Source organism: Protopterus annectens, chromosome 5.part0, assembly GCF_019279795.1.
Source record: "Protopterus annectens isolate FY-2018-M chromosome 5.part0, PAN1.0, whole genome shotgun sequence".
Lineage (NCBI taxonomy): Eukaryota > Metazoa > Chordata > Ceratodontiformes > Protopteridae > Protopterus > Protopterus annectens.
In genome coordinates this window covers 339,569,933-339,591,126 of record NC_056735.1, presented here as the reverse complement: position 1 = coordinate 339,591,126, position 21,194 = coordinate 339,569,933, and the positions used below count along the sequence as shown (strand labels likewise).

The following is a 21,194-nucleotide window of genomic DNA, read 5'->3' as shown; positions in this document are numbered from 1 at the left end:
ATGCATCCAGAGCATTTCTCCATGGGCCTCCACTGAAAATGGCCTCTCTTCCAGTTAGACTTTCCCAGTAAACAAATGTTAAGTAATTAAATTTAGAACCACTGGCAAGGAAAATAAGGGGCTTAGAAATTCAAGGATATAATTGGTATGGCGTTCAAGAAAAGTTGGCTTTATTTGCAGCTGATATTTTGTACCTGATGGAACCAGAAAAGGACATCTCAGTGTTGTAGAACATTCTCAGACAGTTAAATTTTTTTCAGGATATAAAATTAATGAAAATAAAACAAAGGCTACAGCTATAAACTATGTACCAACACATGAATTGGTTCAGCAATAGCCATATTTATGAGGAATGGATTAAAAAGGACTCTGTTATGGCAATTAAGGATATGTAGGAAGAGACTAAACAAAAGATAATACAAAAACTGAAAAACTGGAAACTCTTGCCCATGGAAATGGATAGCAAGATACAAGCAGTAAAATGTTTTTAGTCCCTTTAGTTTTACTCACAGGTCAGGCATATTTTAGCAACCAGAGGAGAAGTTCCAGATAGTAATTACTAAAGACTCTAAGCATTTTATTTGAGAGGGGAAGAAGGCAAGAGTCAAATGTGATAAATATTTCCTCCCAACAAAAGAAGGGGTTTAGGATTACCTGATCTGAATGGATATTTTACAGCTACACAGTTAAGACTCAAACATAACACATGCAGAAAGCTACAATTCAAAGTGGAAAGGGATGAGAATGACAAAGGAGGTGATTCAAAAAAAAAGGAAAGAATGGGATTTTGGACACATCTGTGAGGAGAATAACAACAGTTATACAAATTATTATATTCATAAAATAGTAGAAACTGTACTAAGAACTAAGCCAACGCAACAGCTGAGTCATATGTCTCCCAGTGTGAAATCAGAAACTTAGCAGTGAAAGCCAGTGAACCTAGATTTGAAAGCCAGTGAACCTAGATTTCTGGGTAAATTTTTGGTAATTGGCTAGCACGTGCACTTCCTTGATGCCAGGAAACAAAATACAGAGGACCTGAAGGAAAATCAGCTACGAAAGGCTTTGAAAAAACACCAACTAGGAAAAGTAATGTAGCTGTTTCAGCAAAAAGCAGTGTAAGCTCCAGACATGACTTCCAGTAACCCACAAGAAGATACAGGACAACCGCATACAGACCTGATTACAATAAATGAAACACTGATGGAATATAACAACTCAAACAATAAAAGGCTGAAAAAAATGGAAGGAGCTTTAACAATATATCCAGATAAGGTGATAAAAAGTACAGTTTTGTACCTACCATAAATGTAGATGTTCGAAGATCCACATTGCTGCAGTCCTTACACTTGGGTAGTCCGCTGTCCTCGGTCGGCCCGAATATCAAAGTATAAGGCTGACGTCGGTCAAGGCGCATTTGACTGACATCAGGACGTCAGGGTACAAATGCGCATGACCGACGTCATATCCTCAGTCTTTTCTTGCCCCAGATGTCAGAAGACCCTAAAAAGAAAGGTCAAAACCAAAAGACAGCAAACAAACAACCAACTATCCTAGCACTAAAAATATGTACAATATATACAATATATACAATATACCCCAAATAGACAACCCAACCCACACAACCGCCTCTAACTACAGAGGGGAAGGAGGGAGGGTAAATTGGACTGCAGCAATGTGGATCTTCGAACATCTACATTTATGGTAGGTACAAAACTGTACTATGTTCTTCATCTCACATTGCTGCAGTCCTTACACTTGGGTAGAATCCCAAAGCAGAGGTAAGGGAGGATGGCCAAACTATAAGGAAGCAGGAGCTGCCAAAATGCCCTGCAAAACAGCAGTGGCAAAACCAGCCCTAGATTTAGAATAAAGTGGTAGGTGATAATGCCTAGAGAAAGTATGCACTGAACTCCAAGTAGCTGCCTCCAAAATATCCTTAGTTGCCACCCCTCAAAAAGCTGTCAGTGGCAGTAGCCCTAGTGGAATGAGGCCTAATCCCAGCTGGAATCTCCTTGCCATGATGGGAATAACAGAAAGCAATGCAAAACCCAATCCACTTAGAAATAGTTTGTTTTGACACAGGCTTGCCCTGAGAACTCAAAGCAAAAGAAACAAATAACTGCTGAGACTGCCTGAACCCTTTAGTTCTGTCCAAATAATATCGCAACTGCCTGTGTACATCTAAAGTGTGCAAAATCTTTTCCCCTTTATTTTGGGGATTTGCATAAAAAGTAGGCAAATGAATAGTTTGGTTTAAAGCCACACTAGAAACCACTTTAGGCATAAAGGAAGGATTAGTACGTAAAGATACCCTATCCTTATGGAAAATCAAGAAAGGCTTAACTGCCATAAGGGCCTGCAACTCAGAAACCCTTCTTGCAGAGGTAATGGCCAACAAAAAAGCAGTCTTCCATGATAAATATTTCAACTCGGTAGTAGCTGCAGGCTCAAAAGGTTGTAGAGTGAGTTTCTCCAACACAAAATTGAGATCCCAAGCAGGAGTAGGAGCTCTACGTGGGGGTCTTATATTCTTTGCCCCTCTAAGAAATTGCTTGAACAAAGGATGAGAAAACAATGGTGGGTCACAATCATAGTGAGCCGAAATTGCTGCAGCATGAACCTTAATAGAAGAGAAGGATAAACCTTTGTCCAGTAACTCAGTAAGATATTGAAGAGCCACACTTAAATTAGGCTCAGAAACATCCAAATCCTTTGCTGCACTCCAAAATAAAAATCTCTTCCATTTATCTGCGTACACTTTCCTTGTACTAGGCCTTCTAGCTTCCAAAATAACATTCAAAACTTGCTGTGGAAGTTGAGACCCACTATGGTTCAAAACAGAATATGCCAGGCTGTTAGGTGAAGAGAGTGAAGCTTGACATTGAGCAAATGACTGTCCTCCTGAGACAACAGGTGTGGAATCGAAGGCAAAGGCCATGGAGGCTCCCGTACCAGGCTTCTCAATAATGGGTACCAATGCTGTCGAGGCCAATCTGGAGCTATCAAAATCATCCTTGGCTTGTCCTGTCTGGCCTTTAGTAGTACCTTTGGGAGGAGAGGCAGAGGTGGAAAGGCATACACATGAAGATTGCTCCAATTGAAAGAAAGAGCATCCACTTTCCAAGCTGTGGGATGAAACCTTTTCATGCAAAACTTTGGCAGCTGGTGGTTTAGTGGAGAAGCGAACAGATCTATGTCTGGAGTTCCCCAGGACACTGTCAATTTCTGAAATACATGAGGATCCAATTTCCACTCGTGGGGATCCATAATTCGTCTGCTCAACACATCCGCTAAGGAGTTCTGTGCTCCCGGCAGAAACCTTGCCTGAAGATTTAGCTGTAAACTGAGAGCAGTCTCCCACAAAATCATTGCTTGCCTGCATAGAGGATAAGAATAAGAATGTGTTCCCTCTTGCTTGTTGATGTACCACATGACAGTTGTGTTGTCTGTTAGAATCAACACCTGCCCTGGAAGAAGTAAATCCTTGAAAGCTATTAATGCAAACTGGACTGCTAACATCTCCTTCAAGTTGATATGTAGATGTTGTAGTCTGGCAGGCCACTTGTCTTGTATCCACTTTCCATTTAGATGAGCTCCCCAAGCTTTGTCTGAGGCATCTGTCGTTAGAATCTGACTCGCCTCTGGCCGGGTCACAGAGAGTCCCTTGTTTAGGTGACATTCCTGAGCCCACCACAACAATTCCTTTTGAATGCAAGGTATTATTTGAATGACAGTGTCCAGATCCTGGCAGTGCTTTGTCCATACATTTTTGAGATACCATTGTAACTTCTTCATATGCAGTTTGGCATTGGGAAGCACCAGAATACAAGATGCCATGAACCCCAAGGCTTGAAGGACTGTCCTTGCAGTCAGCCTGGACTGATGAGACAATTGATGAAAGTAAAGGGAAAGATTCTTTTGTTTGTCCGGGGTCAAAAAGGCCATCTGGGATGCTGTATTCAGTCTTACACCCAGAAAGCACATGTCCTGAGAGGGTACTAGACTGGACTTTATTTCATTCACAGAATACCCCAGGCATCTTAGCACTGCTATCACATATTCCAAATGATGAAGAAGCTCATCCCTTCCTTGAGCCAGAATCAGGCAATCGTCCAAATAAGGATAGATCTGTATTCCTTTCAGCCTGAGGAAAGCTATCACTGGAGCCAGAACTTTCGTGAACACTCTGGGTGCAGTAGATAAGCCAAAGGGCAATGCAGAGAACTGATAATGAGAAGTCCCAGCTCGAAAACGCAGATACTTCCTGCAACTCAGTCTGATAGGAACATGAAGGTAAGCCTCCTTGAGATCCAAAGTTACCATCCAATGATCTTTGCCCATCAGAGGTAAAAGCTGTTGTAACGTCAACATTTTGAACTTGGGAATGTCCAGATAAGTGTTGAGGGTAGATAAATCCAAAATTGGTCTCCACGTGTTCCCTTTCTTTGGTACTAGGAACAGGCGAGAATAAAATCCTAGGCCCACTTCTGGCATAGGGACCGGCTGTATGGCCCCTATTTGAAGTAACAGAGAAATTTGTTTGTGAGCCTCTATTCTTTGTTGAGGAGGAACGTCTGGCATGCCTTTGAAAGGAGGCAAGGTATGGAAATAAAACCTGTAACCGTGGTGTATGATATCCAATACCCATCTGTCTTGGGTAATCAAACTCCAATTTTCCTTGAAAAGTGCCAACCTTCCTCCCAAAGGTGCTGCCAGACGAGAAGGCTCTGGCAGCTGAAAAGGTAGGTCATTGGGTCTGTTTACGAAAGGACTGACCCCTGCACTCACCCGAAGACTGTGCAGGTGAACTCCTGTTCTAGGCCTGAAAGAGCCCTGAGCTCTGCCCCTACCACGTCTAGACCTACCCCTAGACTGGGAATCATAAGAAGGATACGTCCACCCATTGGTAAGCCAATTTCTACTAAACTTCGGAGGCTGAACCTGCAAAAAATCTTTAACAGTCTGCATAGACTTAGCCTTGTCTTCCATTTTCTTTAAGACTGCCTCAACAGGAGAACCAAACAACACATCAGATTGTAAAGGAGCATCTAAAATCCTTGTCTTAACATGGTCAGATAAATTCTGATCCCTCAGCCAGGCATGCCTGCGAAGAACTGACCCAGTGGCAGCCACCCTAGACGAGGCCTGTACAGCATCAAAACCACATTGCAAAGAATGCTTACCCACCTGTTCAGAAACATGTACTAAATCTTGTAACTCTTTACACTCGATACCTTCCGCCAGAGCATCTACCTTAGACTTCAATTGTGAAAGGAGATAGTTTTGGTATTTCAACATGTGAAACTGGCAATTCAAAGCCCTCATAGCTAGGGTGGAAGAAGTATAAACTTTCTTTCCCCATCTATCCAAAGCCCTGGCCTCTTTATCTGGAGGAACTGGATTTTTGACAACAGAAGCCTTAACACCTTTAGGCCCCTGACTAACAGTTTCTGGGTCTGCCCTAGGACTCTTAAAAAGATACTTATGAGCTTCAGGCACCCTGTAATACCTATCCGGTTTAACAGAAGCAGGAGGCAAAGAATCAGGATTAAGAGAAGCCTCTGCAAAAACATCTTCCACCACATCCAGAACAGGAGGTATAGCCAAAGGCCTATGCTGGGGTAAAAACAAAAATTCCCTAAGCCTTTTCCTGGAATCAGAGAAGTCCTGACCTTCCCACTTAAAATGCTCCCTCATGGAATGAAGAGTCTCTGAAAAAGAAAAATCCTCAGGAGGAGAAGCAGAAGGAGTAGAATCATCCACATCAGAATCAGAATAAGGAGAATACTCCTGCAAGTCTTCAGCCGAAGACTCTGAAACATCCGAAGCCTGCTCAAAACTCCTAGCTCAGGTTCCACCCTTGGTCTCTTATCAGGAGGGGGCAAAGAACCTCTAATCAAAGTAATCAAATCTTCTGCCATTTTAAGCATATGCTTCTTGGGCACAGTTCCTGAAGAACTAGGGGTGACACCAACTGAAGCTAAACCTGGCCTGCCTCTGGGAGAAGCCTTGGAAATAGAAGGAGAGGGCCTAACCACCCTAGGAAGGGAGGGGAGTACAGTAACCTGAGAAGCCCCTTCGGCCTGACCTGCCTCCTGAGAGGCCACATCCTGCAATAACAAAGTCTCTCCCTGGGACTCCAAGGAAACCTCCGGCGGAACCACCGGCTCCACCGACACCTCTAAAGAACCGGCGTCCGGAACAGACGGTTCTTCTAGCCTAGGCTTAGCAGCTTTGTCCTTGTGCTTCTTCGAAGAAGCGGGCGTCGGAGCATCTGACGGCATTTTATAATTACACCGCTTCCCGAAGACTAACCTGGCACAATCTAACCTTCTCTTTATAGTGCGCTTATTGAATCTAGCACAAGAGCGACACCCAACAACATCGTGCTCAGGCCCTAAACAAGGAATACACAAAGTATGATAATCTCTATGCGGTATCTGTTTCCCACAAGAAATACAGTTATTCACTTTTTCTGACATCCGGTAAACCACTGAGGCAAGAAAAAACTAAAATATTCCCCAACGGGGTACTTAGCCAACTTTGACTCGGTCTGAAACTCCGAATTCGAAAAATTTCAGAACGCCAACCAGCACTTGCAACGCTGCTTCTGCATCGGACCATGCGGCAAAAAAGACTGAGGATATGACGTCGGTCATGCGCATTTGTACCCTGACGTCCTGATGTCGGTCAAATGCGCCTTGACCGACGTCAGCCTTATACTTTGATATTCGGGCCGACCGAGGACAGCGGACTACCCAAGTGTAAGGACTGCAGCAATGTGAGATGAAGAACATCTGCAAAACTCAGAGGTCAAAATGAAGAAAAGGCTGGCTGAATATGACACTGCATAAGAAGAGATGCTTCAAAAAATAAGCTGGAAGGAACACACTGTATTAATTTTATGAAAGCACAAATAAGCAACTGGACTAGTTTTCCATAACAGGAACTGTTAATTGAAAGGGCAAGCCATGTGTATGCTCCAAACCTGGCTATGAGAAAACAATCTATCCCTTTAATAGTAAAGATGCAATCTTACCATCAGGAGTTGATTCTGACAAAACTGTGGCAGAAGGGCAAAATATTAAAAGTGGGAAATAGCAGAGTGTTTGTGGAGAATGACTGCTCATTGTGCACCAGGCAGAAGAGGAGTAACTGTATACCATTAATCAGGGAATATGGAGAAACAGGTGTGAGATTTAAACTGTTGTACCCAGCTATCTTAAAAATTTTTTTCCCTGGAGGAACATAATAATTTTTTGATAAAGTACATGCTAAGGAAGAAATACAACAGTCTGTCCAACAAAAAGTGAGCTGTGAAACAGAAGGAGATTCTGCTTTTTGTTCTTCTGGTAAGAAAGACCACACAGAGACTGTGCCAGTGAAATCTTTTCCAGTGTTTCAATGGAAAATGCTTGAGAGAGTGAAAAAAAGCACAAGAGTTAACTAGAAGAATCAAGAATACTTTGGAAACGAAGCAGAGACATGGTTTGGAAGAAGGAGATGAACAGGAATAGAAGAAGAAAATCTGGAAATATTGGACTTTCTTGAACTTTGTTAAACTTGTAGGGGACTCTAAAGTGTATGCTCTACTTCATGCCATTAACATTTGCAGAATAAAATCAGCAACTTGGAAATTGACAAATCTGGGATTACAAAGTAATAATTCTATTTGTGAAACACGACAGAACAAGGAAATCTGTAAATACTGGAGGTTTCTGGACTTTGCTAAACTTGTACGGGACTCTAAAGCATATGCCCTACTTCATGTCATTAATGTTCGGAAAAATACTCAGGAGAGGGGAAGAGAAGGGAGAAGTTATTTGTATGTACAACAAATATTTTATAGTATTATTTAAATAGTGCATGCCTTTCTTTGCATGTTATAAAGTAAAGTTTTTTTTCAGTTATTTTTTAAGTGTAATGGGGATACTAATATTAACAGGTGCTCCTGTTTTTTTTTTTTTTTTCTTCTTTCTTTCTCTTGTTCAATTTTAAGAAATGTAGGCACTACAATGTAAAAAAACAAATATCTGGTAAAAAGAGCATGGTAAAAGAAAAATTAGTATGCATTTTCTCATTCTTGCATAAGTGAAGGACTGGGTTAAGGCAGTTAGTTTAATCTACTAACCAGTTTTATGATAAAGCAAGCAAATGAAAAACAATACTGAATATTATAAAGCTTTTTTCTAGTAAACAGTTTTGTGTCTGGTTTTCATGTCTCTAGCAGACAATCTGATGAAGTGGAATGGCTTGGAGAAAATGTTTTCTGAAAACATTCAAGTATTTTCCCAGCTTAGAGAGCTATAAACATAAGTCAAAACCAGACAGCATTTAACAGAATCACATAGTATACCATGCGTCTTAGCATGGATAACCTTTATTTTAGGTTAATTCTAGTTTGTATGTGTGGCTGTTAGTTTGAAACATCTGCTCCTATTAGGAGGGTAAAACCTCAACATTTAAGATGCACACCATTTTATGTGTTATTATTAAGATGGTAGATTTTAGGGGGTATTGTGTGTGTGTGTGTGTGTGTGTGTGTGTGTGTGTGTGTGTGTGTGTGTGTGTGTGTGTGTGTGTGTGCGCATTTTTGTTTCAGGTTTTTAAATAAAATGTTTCAGGGTTTTAAATAAAATGTTTCAGGGTTTTAAATAAAACAAAAAGTCCTGTAAGATGAGACATAGACTGAAATGGAGATGACAAGAAGCAACTGTATAAAAGATTAACCTGCCAAATAGTACATGCATGTAAAACAAATGCTGAAACTAGACATTTAACAAAAAAGCTGTTATACAAAAAAGGTGAGAATAATAATCCCTCAAGAATATAATTCTTTCTATGACTTAAAATGTTAATGGTCTCCTAGATAAATACAAAAAGAAAGAGTAGCAAACTATATTAAAAATGTAGAGTGCAAATAGCTATGCTACAGGAGACAGAATTTGAAAGATGTGAATATGTAAATTTGATAAACAAAAGTTTACAGGATGGTTATTTAGTGCGATACCTGGGACAAAGGAAGACAGAATTACTTATATTAATTGCTAAAGGAGCTCCAATAGCAATAGAAGAGATAAAAAGACAATGGTAGATTTGTAGTACTAAGGGACTACAGGCTAGGGAGGAGGATTACACTGGCATGTATCTATATTCCACCAAAAACTGTTATAATGGAGATTAAGAAACTTTTAAGAAAAATAATCAGCTTTCAGCAAGGAATATTACTTATAGATGGAGAATGGAATTTGATTTTCAGCAATGAAGATGTATACAGGCCCCAGAAGGGAAAGTATAACAAGAGAGGGTAGATTTTTAAAGAAATTTATGAAAATATTTGGCATGGAAGATGTGAATTCAGTATTAGAAGTGAATTTACATTTTATTCCCCAAGATACAAAAACTGGGCTAGGCTAGACAGAATTTACATTTCACAAGAACATGTGCATTTAATTGAAGACCTTGATACATACTCAATAACTATTTCAAATCATGTGCCAATGACAACTAAAATAAAAACACAAGGTAATAATAAAATTAATAAAAATGAGACACTGGTGCTTTCACACCTATCTGTTGAAAAGAGAGGAACTTAAGGAATGGGTAGTGGAAATTATTCAGGAGCTATTAGAGAAGAGAGAAAATTCTTCTGAAAATATTGCTAGGGAGTGGGAAATTTTTAAAGTGGCATTTAAAACTAGGGTGTAAATAAAAGACAGGGAGCTATGGTTAAGAAGTAACAAGAATTATTTAGAGAGACTGAAAACTGTTAATGTATTGTAAAATAGGAGGAATCTCACAGAACAAGACAACCTAAAACAATGAGGGAGAAGGTCACTCAGAAAAAACAATCAGTAAAAACTAAATGAAAACTCCAGGCAAGCTGGACCTTGTAATGAGTGACCTCTCAAACCTCTTGAATCAGAGGCACATGGGATATATGCAAATGACCCTTACAAACACCAGGTGTTTCAGACAACTGGCGATTCTGAATGTCCATGAATTGTTTCATCATTTTAATGGAAAATTTTAGGTTAATAAAGCCAAACCCCAGTAGCTGTGGATATGCATATTTCTGCCTTGTTATGACCTCATCAGCACAGCACAAGCAGAGTGTTTTGACTACGCATATGAAACACAGGGCTATTATACCCAGCTGATGTCTATTATCATTAGGGTGACTGCAAAATATCCCAAATAAACTAAAACAATGAGTGAGAAGCTCACTCAGAAACAACAACCGTAAAAACTAAATGAAAACTCCAGCCAAGCTGGAACTTCCAATGAGTGACCTCTCAAATCTCTTGAATCAGAGGCACATGGGATATATGCAAATGACCCTTATGAACACCAGGTGTTTTAGCCAACTGGCAATTCTGAATGCCCATGACTTGTGTCGTCATTTTAATGGACAATTTCAGGCCAATAAAGCCAAACCCCACTAGCTGTGGATATGCATATTTCAGCCTTGTTATGACCTAATCATCAGCTTGCCTAGAGTTTTCATTTAGTTTTTACCAGTGACCTTCTCACTTATTGTTTTAGTTTATCTGGACTATTTTGCAGTCACCCTAATGATAATAGACATCAGCTGGGTATAACAGCCCTGTGTTTCATATGCTTAGTCAAACACTCTGCTTGTGCTCTGCTGATGAGGTCATAACAAGTCTGAAATATGCATATCCACAGCTAGTGGGGTTTGGCTTTATTGGCCTGAAATTGTCCATTAAAATGACAAAACAAGTCATGGGCATTCAGAATCGCCAATTGGCTGAAACACCTGGTGTTCATAAGGGTCATTTGCCGCTTGTGCACCAATTTATGCTAATTTGGTGATGCTTTATTGGGAGGACAAGTTTTTATTTGGGAGTGAATTTTATCAATATGTCAAATATTATTCAAGATTTTTAGACGATATTTATATTCTATGGGGAGCAGATATGACACTGTTGGAGTCATTTATATATTTTTTAAATTCTAGTAGTGACTATTTAAAATTCACCTATTCTTATAACAACACAGGTGTACCTTTAGACATCTTAATTAAACATGAAGCACATCGACTGTCTTCATCCATTCACAGAAAAAACACATTTTCTAATAGTTACTTACATTATATGAGCTGCCATCCTGAGAAATTAAAAAATAATATTTTTAAGGGTCAATGCGTTCGTGTAGCACGTATGACCTCCGACGACGATGATTTAAGGGTAGAATTAGAGTATGTCAAGTTGTTTTCACAAAGAGGATACCCTAGTAATATGATGGATGCTACCATAAAATACATTTTAGATTTACTTGACACGAGATATCAATCATTGTTAGGTACCAAAAACAAGTTTTTAAGACAGGAAGTTAGCACAACATTAGTGAAGAGGAAGATGGAATCGACTATTATTAACAATTACCAAAAATCTTGTGTAGTTCAATATAATATGGCAGCTAGTCATGTTAAAAAAAATTATATGTGATTCATGGCATTTAATATTTAATGTTGTTCAAACTATTAAGGCCATTGAAACAAAACCCAATTTTATTTTTAAAATGGGGAATAATATTAAGCAAATGGTAGAATATAAGAAAGAAGTGAAGATAGATAGAAAATTGTCCATAAATAGGAGTTTAAAATTTGGTACCTGCAACCAATGTAAATTCATGTCCGATGAGACAACAATAAATTTAAACAATGAATTAAAAAGTTGTGTGAGAAGTAAGTTAGGTAACTGTAATAGTAAGTTAGTAATTTATTTAAGTATATGTCAAAAATGCTCCAGTTTTTACGTTGGTAAGACTGAGAGACATCTTAGGAAAAGAATTTATGATCATACATATAGTATAAAAACGAAGGACATGAATAATGCATTATATAAGCATATTTTTAATGAAGGAGAGGATCATTATTTTAAATTCATTATTTTAGAAATATTAAAACTTGATCCCAAGGGAGGAGACATTAAAAGCTTGTTAAGTTATAGAGAAGTATGGTGGCAAATTTATCTTGATGCCACCACCCCCCCAGGTCTCAATGACCATATATCCATCAAACCATTATTGTTTGCTAGAATTAATAAATAACTCTACTATAACACACATTTTTAAAAAAAGATTTTATAAAACATTTTTTATAGACTAGCTTAGATCTTTTTAAACATCTTAGTAAGTGCAATTTTATAACACTAGTGTTAATTTTTAATTATACACTTTTATTCATGTATTTATATATTTAATGAACAATTTTTATTGTATTACATTTATACATATATTTATTTTTCATCACTTATAACAATTGTTATATTAATATACATTAATTCTACATTATTGTCATTTAGGATTTATATTATACCTCTATGGAATATTGGGTATTTGTTTTAATTATGGATAATAGACATTTGTATATATATTTTATATTATTTATAATTTCATTAACAAAATACATTTACATACACATCAACACAACAACATCATGATCCATTAATAAATATTTTTTAATGTTTTATGTTTTGTACCAGCAACAGATTATAGAGATGGGAAGTCATTACTAGCACTTTTTATTATTTTTACATCCTTTACCTGTATTGTCTAATTATGGTTGTGTCACTTTAAACATTTGATTGTGTTTTGGTGCCAAAAATGACATATAAGTGCCTAATTCAATTTGTTTTGTGAGTTCTGAGGAAACCCTGTTATAGTGGGTGAAAGCGCTAAACTTCAGTTTGTCATTTTATATAATAAAATTAAGTGTTTTATATTATTTTGGTCATTTGGCTGTTACAGTATTTGTTCACGGTCTTGCAACTTGGGCACTTATTGGTGTATTCGCAGACATTTTTTTATACAGTTACCTAGTTTGTTTATTTTACAACTTTACTAAAAGTAGCAAAGACAGTAACAGAGATAAAACAACTGGAACTGAGATCTTTAGAAAAGGGTTGGAACAAATTACACAGGAAAAACGGGAAGTGTGGGATCAATACATGCAGAGGAGGAAAGATGTTTAAAAGACAGCAGGAATTAAATGAGCCCTATGTAATGGTTGACTGGCAATGACTGCATATATTATAAGTGACGCATAATGTTTGCAGCTACAGTTGTGTTGGCAAAGTTTTAATGTATAATGTTTGCAGCTGAGATTATGTTGGTATGGTAAGATTTTCCATGTCATACAGGATAATTTAAAAAAGATGTTTCTTGTTTAAAAAAAAAAAAAAAAAGAACTAAGCCAACACTGGAATAAAGATAGGGATGACTGCAATTAGGGGTACAAAGAATAAACAAGAAGGGGTTGGAATTTCCTGGAGGAAGTGGGATCTTTAGAGAAGGGTAGGCGTAACTACATAGAAAAAAATGGAACCTTTGGAAACAATACATGCAGAAAAATGTTGGAATGAGGTTTAAAAGAAGGTGGAAACTATTATTTATTTAATGCTGCTTAGATAACATGATTTTATATATTTTATATATATATATATATATATATATATATATATATATAATTTATACAAACGTATACACACACACATATATATATATATATATATATATATATATATATATATATATATATATATATATATATATATACATACATACATACACACACACACACATATATATATATGAGATGTATAATGTTTGTAAATGTGAGTTTATTAATATGGTTTAATTATTTTTGCATGCATCACAAGTAATAATTCAAAAAATGTGTTACACAAATGATGATGTTGACAGTATGTAGCAAATATCATTACTCAAAGTGTGTGCTATTGTAAAGTAATTCTTGTATGATACATGAAGGTCTGACCCTATATAACGTATGGTGCCTTGTCTGAAGTCACACATATACTTTGTTCCTCATTGCTGGTAAAATAAAAGGAATATTTTGAGTGAACCAAGAATATTTAACACTTTACAATATAGGGAACCATATAAAAGAAAACCAGTGTATCTCACTGGAAAGGAATAATAAATGCTACAAGGTATAATCCAAAGGGACATCAGCCTTGTATCAGGTGGAGCTTTGTTCAAAATCACTCCAAAAACCACTCCGATCTATCAGCTGTTACAGGAAAAAATATACAAAACTTAAAAATACAATTACACATCTCAAACAAAACTTCTAAAAACATCTAATCATGAAAGACCAGAAAAATAAACTGCTTCAAAACTCACCTGTTTCTGTAGATAATCTTGTTCTAGTGCTCCTTTTTTGAAAAATCATAGCCAGAGATTTTCCTTTCAACAAAGACAGGACCTACAAAAAAGCATTAAACAGTCTCTGATGTCATCATGAGGTTTTCAAATAAAACAAAACCTGCAAGCTCAAACAGAATGGCAATAGCAGGTTTGAAGATTTCTCTCTTAAAACTACTGTTCAAGCTTTAATTTAAAGCCACTTCTGAAAGCAGTTCCAACTCTTGTAACTTTTCAAGGAAAAGCTGAATTCCGGGTTTCATTCTGAACACCTCCCCATTGTACCATTTCCTTTTTTTTTTTTTTTTTTACACGTTTGCTAAAAAATTATATATAAAAAAAAAAAATACTGTTTTTTCTTACTTCTGAAGAAATATCCCTACCTAATCACTTACAGGTAGAAAAAAGTAATTTGAGAACAACGGATTAGATTTCAGTAATCTGGATGCATGACTTTGAAAGAATAAGTATAGCAGAAGGCTTGAGGATTAAACTATACATGAGGTGCGTGAGATAGAAACATCAAGAGTTAATCATGACAAGGGGAATAAGGGCATTATAGTTGGGCAAGAGAGTAAAGGCTAAGGGCAGAAATGTTTAAAGGAAGGTATTTTGAATTTATTTCAAAATGAATGTTGTAAAGATAAATGTCAAGAAAAGTTGGAAAGTGCTTGCTTATTATAACATTGCCTGGTTTAAGTGAAGGCAGTACGTGTGGGAATTATCCAAGTTAATGTCAATACACTGTAGTAGCCCGTTTCATCATTTGGACTATGGTCAGTTATAAATGTACAGAACAAGCTTTCAGTTTTCAGATCTTGTTCTTTTTTTTCTGTTTTTCCATAGTGTCATGATGTACATGTTGAGTGGCTATGATGTTTATTATATTATTTTCAGTAAAAATATTCTGTATAATAAAAGGTGATAGGCAGTGTCCCAAGATCAAAACTGAAAACTCTCTTCATTTTGCACTACACATGATACACACACAGATGGATTCCAGCTTACTATCAAAATCTATGAGCTGCCAAGTGGGAAAAGATTGAGCAGTTCTCAATGTCTCTCTTCCTCTTGGGGAAGGATGTGGTTATTTTCCTGCTTGGCTAGCAGCAGACAGTGAACAGCACAGCCTCTAACTAAAGCAGACAAATTACGGGGGAGGGAGTGCGGGTAAATTACCACAGTAGTGGGAGCATCACTGCAAGATATGCATGTGGGTGGTAACATTAAAGAGGTTAAACTTGGCAGTAAACACCTCCTTCCCATCATAAGAATGCCATATTAGGATGTCTCTAATACTTTACTCCTGCTACAGAACTGAGAAAGAACAGTGATAAACAGATCTCAGGTGGAAGAACAAACACTCATATGAAAAATGTTGACATACTTTTCAATATAACAGGCCCTAAAGGTGGAGGGTAGTTCTCCAAATTAGGTGAAAAAGGGACTTGATTGTAAACCTGTGGGAGGGCCTCTATGTCTAACAGGTAAAAATAATTCTCTCAGTCTCGCTAGTTGCAGACATGCAGGCAACATCTCTAAGATTTTCATAATGGACTTTTTTGTTGTTATTGTTCCTTCACCAACTTTCCATCGTGATACCAGCCTGGCAACCCATTAACTCATGTACGTTGGGTCATCCAGCCATCTCCTTGACCCCACTGGACTATCCTGTTAGTGCTGGGGTCAATCATAGACCTTAGTATCTGGGGAGTTTGGTACACCTGTACAATCTAACCACTATTCCCCCTTCCCTTTGGACCTAATGGTATTTGCCTGAAGGGTGGGGGTGCAATGGAGATGTGCAGAGTATCATCCTGCCTCTGCAGCAGCTCATTTATGTCTCTACCCTTTTCCCCTCTTCTAGGCATGCCTACCTATGCATTTGTCCTTATTCTCCACTTAAAATTAAAAATGGAGATTCCCATAATCCCACCTACCTACCCTGGGATGGCAACACCCATCCCTCCATGCTGCTCCTCAGTCGCCCAAGCAGCTAATCAAACACAGGATGGCTTGGTCATAGCCAGGACTTTATCTTTCTATGCCACTGGAGCAGCTTTGATTTTCAAAATAGACTACTGAAATATGTGCAACCAATATGGTCATCATTTAGTGATGTGTTAAAAGAAATGCCTGTAAATCTAGCTTTATTTGAGCTAATATACAATGTCATTCCACCTCAAAAAACTGTTCATTCACCATGTATCCACTATTGAAAGAATGCCTTTTTTCACTGCACAGATTACTAGTAATGGTATGACTTTTAGGTCCAGGGATGTGATCATTTCTGGTGTATATGGCACTTACTAGGCTGATTACTGTATAATGTCCTCTTCGGTATGTTCCTTTCCAACACTTAACACATGAATGACAGTAATGCCTTCTCACCAAAAAAATCAAGGGCCTAAATCATAAAAAAGTTACAGTGAGCAACTCAAAGCCTTGTCCTTCTTTTCTGTATCATACAGTCTACAGAGGGGCGATCTCTACCTCATGTACAGAGCCTAAAGTGGCCCTTTCCTCTCAACTCTACTAGTCATCTTCAAGTGCAGTGGTAGCGTAAACACCACTGAGCTTATTCTCTTCTTCAACATAAGTAGAACATGTTGGAGGGATATAGATGCACCACAGGGAATACCACTTCTTTGGAATCTTTTTCCACTCCACATAAAGCAAAGTACTTGTTTTCCTTTAATCAAATGTAATACAGCAATAACCCATGGCTGGGTGTGGGTAATGCTGGATATACCCACGGTTGGCGTGGTTTGGTCAAGAGGGTGAAGCCTGAATGACCAAACAAAGCCAACCGTGGGTAAATCCAGCACTACCCACACCCAGCCATGGGATATTGCTATTATAAAATGGTGTTAGTTTTGTGTTGTGTTATGTTTGTGTTGTTGTTATTTAAGTTTTTGTTTGCTTTACTTTGTATTCTTCCACTTTTTGTGAGATAAAATAGTGCACATCTTCACTTCGTGTTTACTGTTTGTCTTTTAATTTAAATACAAGTATTAATTTTTCAAGAGATGTTAGGAAATAATTATATAAGTAAAATATAGTTTTAAAGCTTCTGGTATGTCTTCGTGTTGTAGTTTCTTTTATAGTTAATGGTCGTTTCCTGTACGTGTGCTGTTCGGTATTTGTTTTATTTTTAAAAGACAGTAAGACAGTAAAATATAGTTTTCAGTTGTAGAATGCTTTTGTACGTTTTTACTTGCTACTAAGGTGTTTTTGTATGGTTTAGTTAATTTGAAGCTGTTGGTGCATGATATGTTAGGGGCTGGACTTGGGTTACTTTGCATACTGATAATGAGGAAGATGTCATTATCATGGTTTACCATGACTTGGTCTAATGTTGAATGATCGAATATGAATTGGTCGAATTCACTGTTCTCAGTAATGAAAAAATCGAAACATTAATCTAAAGTCAAAATGTTGAATGTGCTGCTGTAAACGATCATCTGCAATACGATGTCCTTACATGGTCATTTGCGTCATGGACGTAATGACTTTGGTGGCAGTATAATGTGAGTTATAGGGAAAATACATTAATGTTAATAACGCAATGATTAGCAAGCTACATACAGCTGAAAATGTAACGGTATGTCAGTATACTGTGTTTTGGCAGTACAACACTTTGGACAAGCGACGTGCGGAGACTGTGGAGGGAGGTCGCGCTTAAGTAAATAACAGGGAAATAGCCCATTTCCTCACTGTAGTGTGATCTCAGAGTTGGTATATTTAAGTAGGGGGGTGGGGGGCTCTGCAAAATGGTAGAGGTGAACTAACTGTTATGGCTGGAAGAGGGGAGTGTGGACAATGTGGTATGCAGTTTTTTGTGCAAATGATTTGCGACATTCCTGTATTTCGATATTTTGGGTTTAGATGTTATTTTTAGGTCAAATGAACATCAGATGTTGCATTCGACCAAGTAATGGTAAACCCAGTATCATTCCAAGTGTGATTTAAGCTAAGAGGTTACAACCTGTTCATTATTTTTTGACAGAAGAAGCAAACATATTATGATGCTTGTAGAATTAGTTGATCTTATGTCTGATACATTTTTGGGGAGAGAAATTACTGTCCCAATTTACCACAGATCAAGAAGTTAACATATATAATAACAACACTGAATATGTGAGCATTGGCAATGCTTATAAAGGTACGACGTGTTCTTAAAAAGTTCGGTACAGGCTATTTGCTGCAGATTGTCCATATTTAGGAATGGCCCTAAGCCGCTGATTTACTTACTTAAAAGTATTGGATGAAAGCAAAAACTGAAATCATAGGAACTTTCCTCGGGGCATATCCACAATATATCCTGACTAGACTTTACAACTTTAGGGACCATAAAGCTTCAGACACAGCTTTTCCGTTATAGGGGCAACTCATAGTAGCTGGCGTTCAGAATCATCGCAAAGCTGTTAGTCCTGAAGCTTTTTTTTTTTTTTTTTTTTAAGTGCTATAATCCACAAATTCAGTAGACTGTGCGATGATTTGAGCACCAGCTACCTTGTTTAAAGTTTTGTCCCGATAACGGAAAAATACAGTATAGTTTATTTGAAGTTGCGGCTGCATGATTCCTTAGTGGCCAGACTTCTTACTTTGGTTTACTTTGGATTTACAATGTGCACGCTGGTTGGATTGGCCAATCAGCATGCACGTTTCTCGTCTTTTCAGAGATGGCATTTTATAACCTGGATGAATTGATGGAAACCTGTAAATGCACCCCCTGGTTTAGCACCCTTGTCCTTTACTGATAGGAGTAACATAAAATGCTCTTCCCAACTTTGGACTAATCTTACTTAAATTACAAGAGGAAAAAAAATCATCAGAATGCAAGGCTAGACTTAAAAAGATTCTCACAGACTGACAGCCTAAAAAGGACCTATGAAACTATGAATCTCTCTATGTGTGTGTGTGTGCATGCATGCATGCATGCATGCATACATACATGTACACGAAACATCAGTTAATCAATGTGCATGTCATTGCAGAAGCAATGAATGGTGGGGTTAAGTTAGCTCCTCCTTTTCCTCACTGCTGTGAAATCTCAAAGTTATATATTAAGTTGCAAAGTGTTGGAGGGCACAACCACCACATTGGGGGCAGGAGGTTTATTACTTTCTTACATTTGTTTTGAGAGGTAGATGGAATATGCCATTGATACGAGTTCCAATGAAAGCAGGGAATTCAGGTTGTGACCATCAGTCAAGCCTCTGTCTCATTTCTCAAACATCATGACTATTTTGTAAATTAATATCATATGGCATCAGAATAATAAATGGAGTTACTGGCTGTACAAAGAAATATAAAAAGGATTGTTTCTACTATGAGACAGAAACAGTATCATACAGAAACAGTATCATAATCATAAATTAAATCAAGTCACAAGTAGCATTTTTCAAATGTCACTTTATATCCTTCTTTAAAATTTTGCTCCTGTTAAACTACCAAATCATCAATTTATTTTCATTCAAATGATGAATCATTTTCAATACTCAAGGTCTCTCATATTTAGCCAGATTCCAGAAAACTTTCTCATGGTGTAAGTGACTTACTCTGGTGTAAGTGACTTACTCCGGTGTAAGGCATATTTGTAATGCAGGATTACACCAGACTAAATCACTTACAATGACAGTAACCCTTTTAGAATCAGGCCCATTATAAGCTAATTTGACAGATGTCTGAGCTGTAGCTCACTGTCACTAAACATGCAGAAAAAAAACAAGAAGGTACAATGTGCATGATAGCGAAATCCTGCAGTAGAGAAAGCATTTAACACCTTTAACGTCAAAGAACAAAAGAATACATTAACAGTTTTCAGAGAGAAAAATGCACTGTGAACTAAATATTAATGTTATCCTTCATAAGGAAGGAGGATTCACTGGAAAATAAAGATGCTGATGTAACCAAATTAAAAAATCTGAGCAACAGACTTAATTTGGTGTACTGCTGACACACTTCAGACAGAATACCCTGTGATATTACAAATGACCATGTAATTGTCAATGTTCAATTGTCAATGGCCAATGCTGGGAGACCCCGATCTGATTGATGGTGGATAAAGAACTGGATATATAGAAAACCAAACAAAATGGTCTTCAGCTGCAGTTAAGGAATAAAAAAGGGTTCTTTATTTTTATTTTTTACTTTAAATAAGTGCCTTGCTACAGTCGCACAGTGCTGAAGCACTTCAGCCCTGACCACTAATGCTCTATTAGCATTCATTTCTAACAGCCAGTGGGGCACTACCTCCTAATCGGCATTTCCTGATTGCAATCACCTGACCACCTTGCACCCAGGGCAGCTGCCCCCTTCACCCCACCCCAATATGCCTCAGTGAATATGTATGAAGTAAACAAAATTTCTAGTATGTAATAAACAGTATGCTGAAGAGGTATAAAGATGAACATTAAAACTTTGTTTCATTCTCTATGTATTTATTTAGCCAGACAGGGAAAGTACTTAACAGTAGACAGCCATGCGATACTCCAGATGGTGGCCAGAAAACATTACAAAGTTGAAAATAAAACTGCACATGTTAGATGAGTTGTAAGTGTAAAAGGAAGAAATTATTTGCTTTCATCAAATTTGTAAGCACCGAGGTAGAAAAAAATTATTTTGCAAGAATGCATAAAAAGCAAATAAGTGTTTTGCTGTGTTTATGTGCTATGCAGTGTACATAGTATGAAGACTAAAAATGAGGAAAAAAGATGAAATGTTTGTAAGAACACATGAAATACAGATATAAAAGTCAGTACAGAGTAATACAAAGCAATGTTGTGCTTGAAGGCATCTGCTGGACTGAAACAATTAATATTAACAGCAAAAGTATTGAATATAAGCTAGAAACTGGTGCCCATGGTAGTATTTTGACAGATTCTGAAGTTACAAGGTAAAGTGAGCATAAAGTAAGACCTGTGGGTCAGACATAGCTGCAAATACAATAAGAAATACACGGCTTTATTTAAGCTAAGTCCTTGGCTCAGGCTGTG

The 21,194-nt window shown here is 37.5% G+C and overlaps 1 protein-coding gene across 1 annotated transcript in view; it reads right to left on the bottom strand.

The window, feature by feature from the left end:
• LOC122802616 (ornithine transcarbamylase, mitochondrial-like) overlaps nucleotides 1-21,194 on the bottom strand; it is a 426,405-nt gene that overhangs the window by 353,446 nt on the left and 51,765 nt on the right. Inside the window, exon 3 of the mRNA XM_044072307.1 lies at nucleotides 14,173-14,254. Coding sequence (XP_043928242.1) covers nucleotides 14,173-14,254 — 82 coding nt within the window. The remainder of the gene's footprint in view (nucleotides 1-14,172; nucleotides 14,255-21,194) is intronic.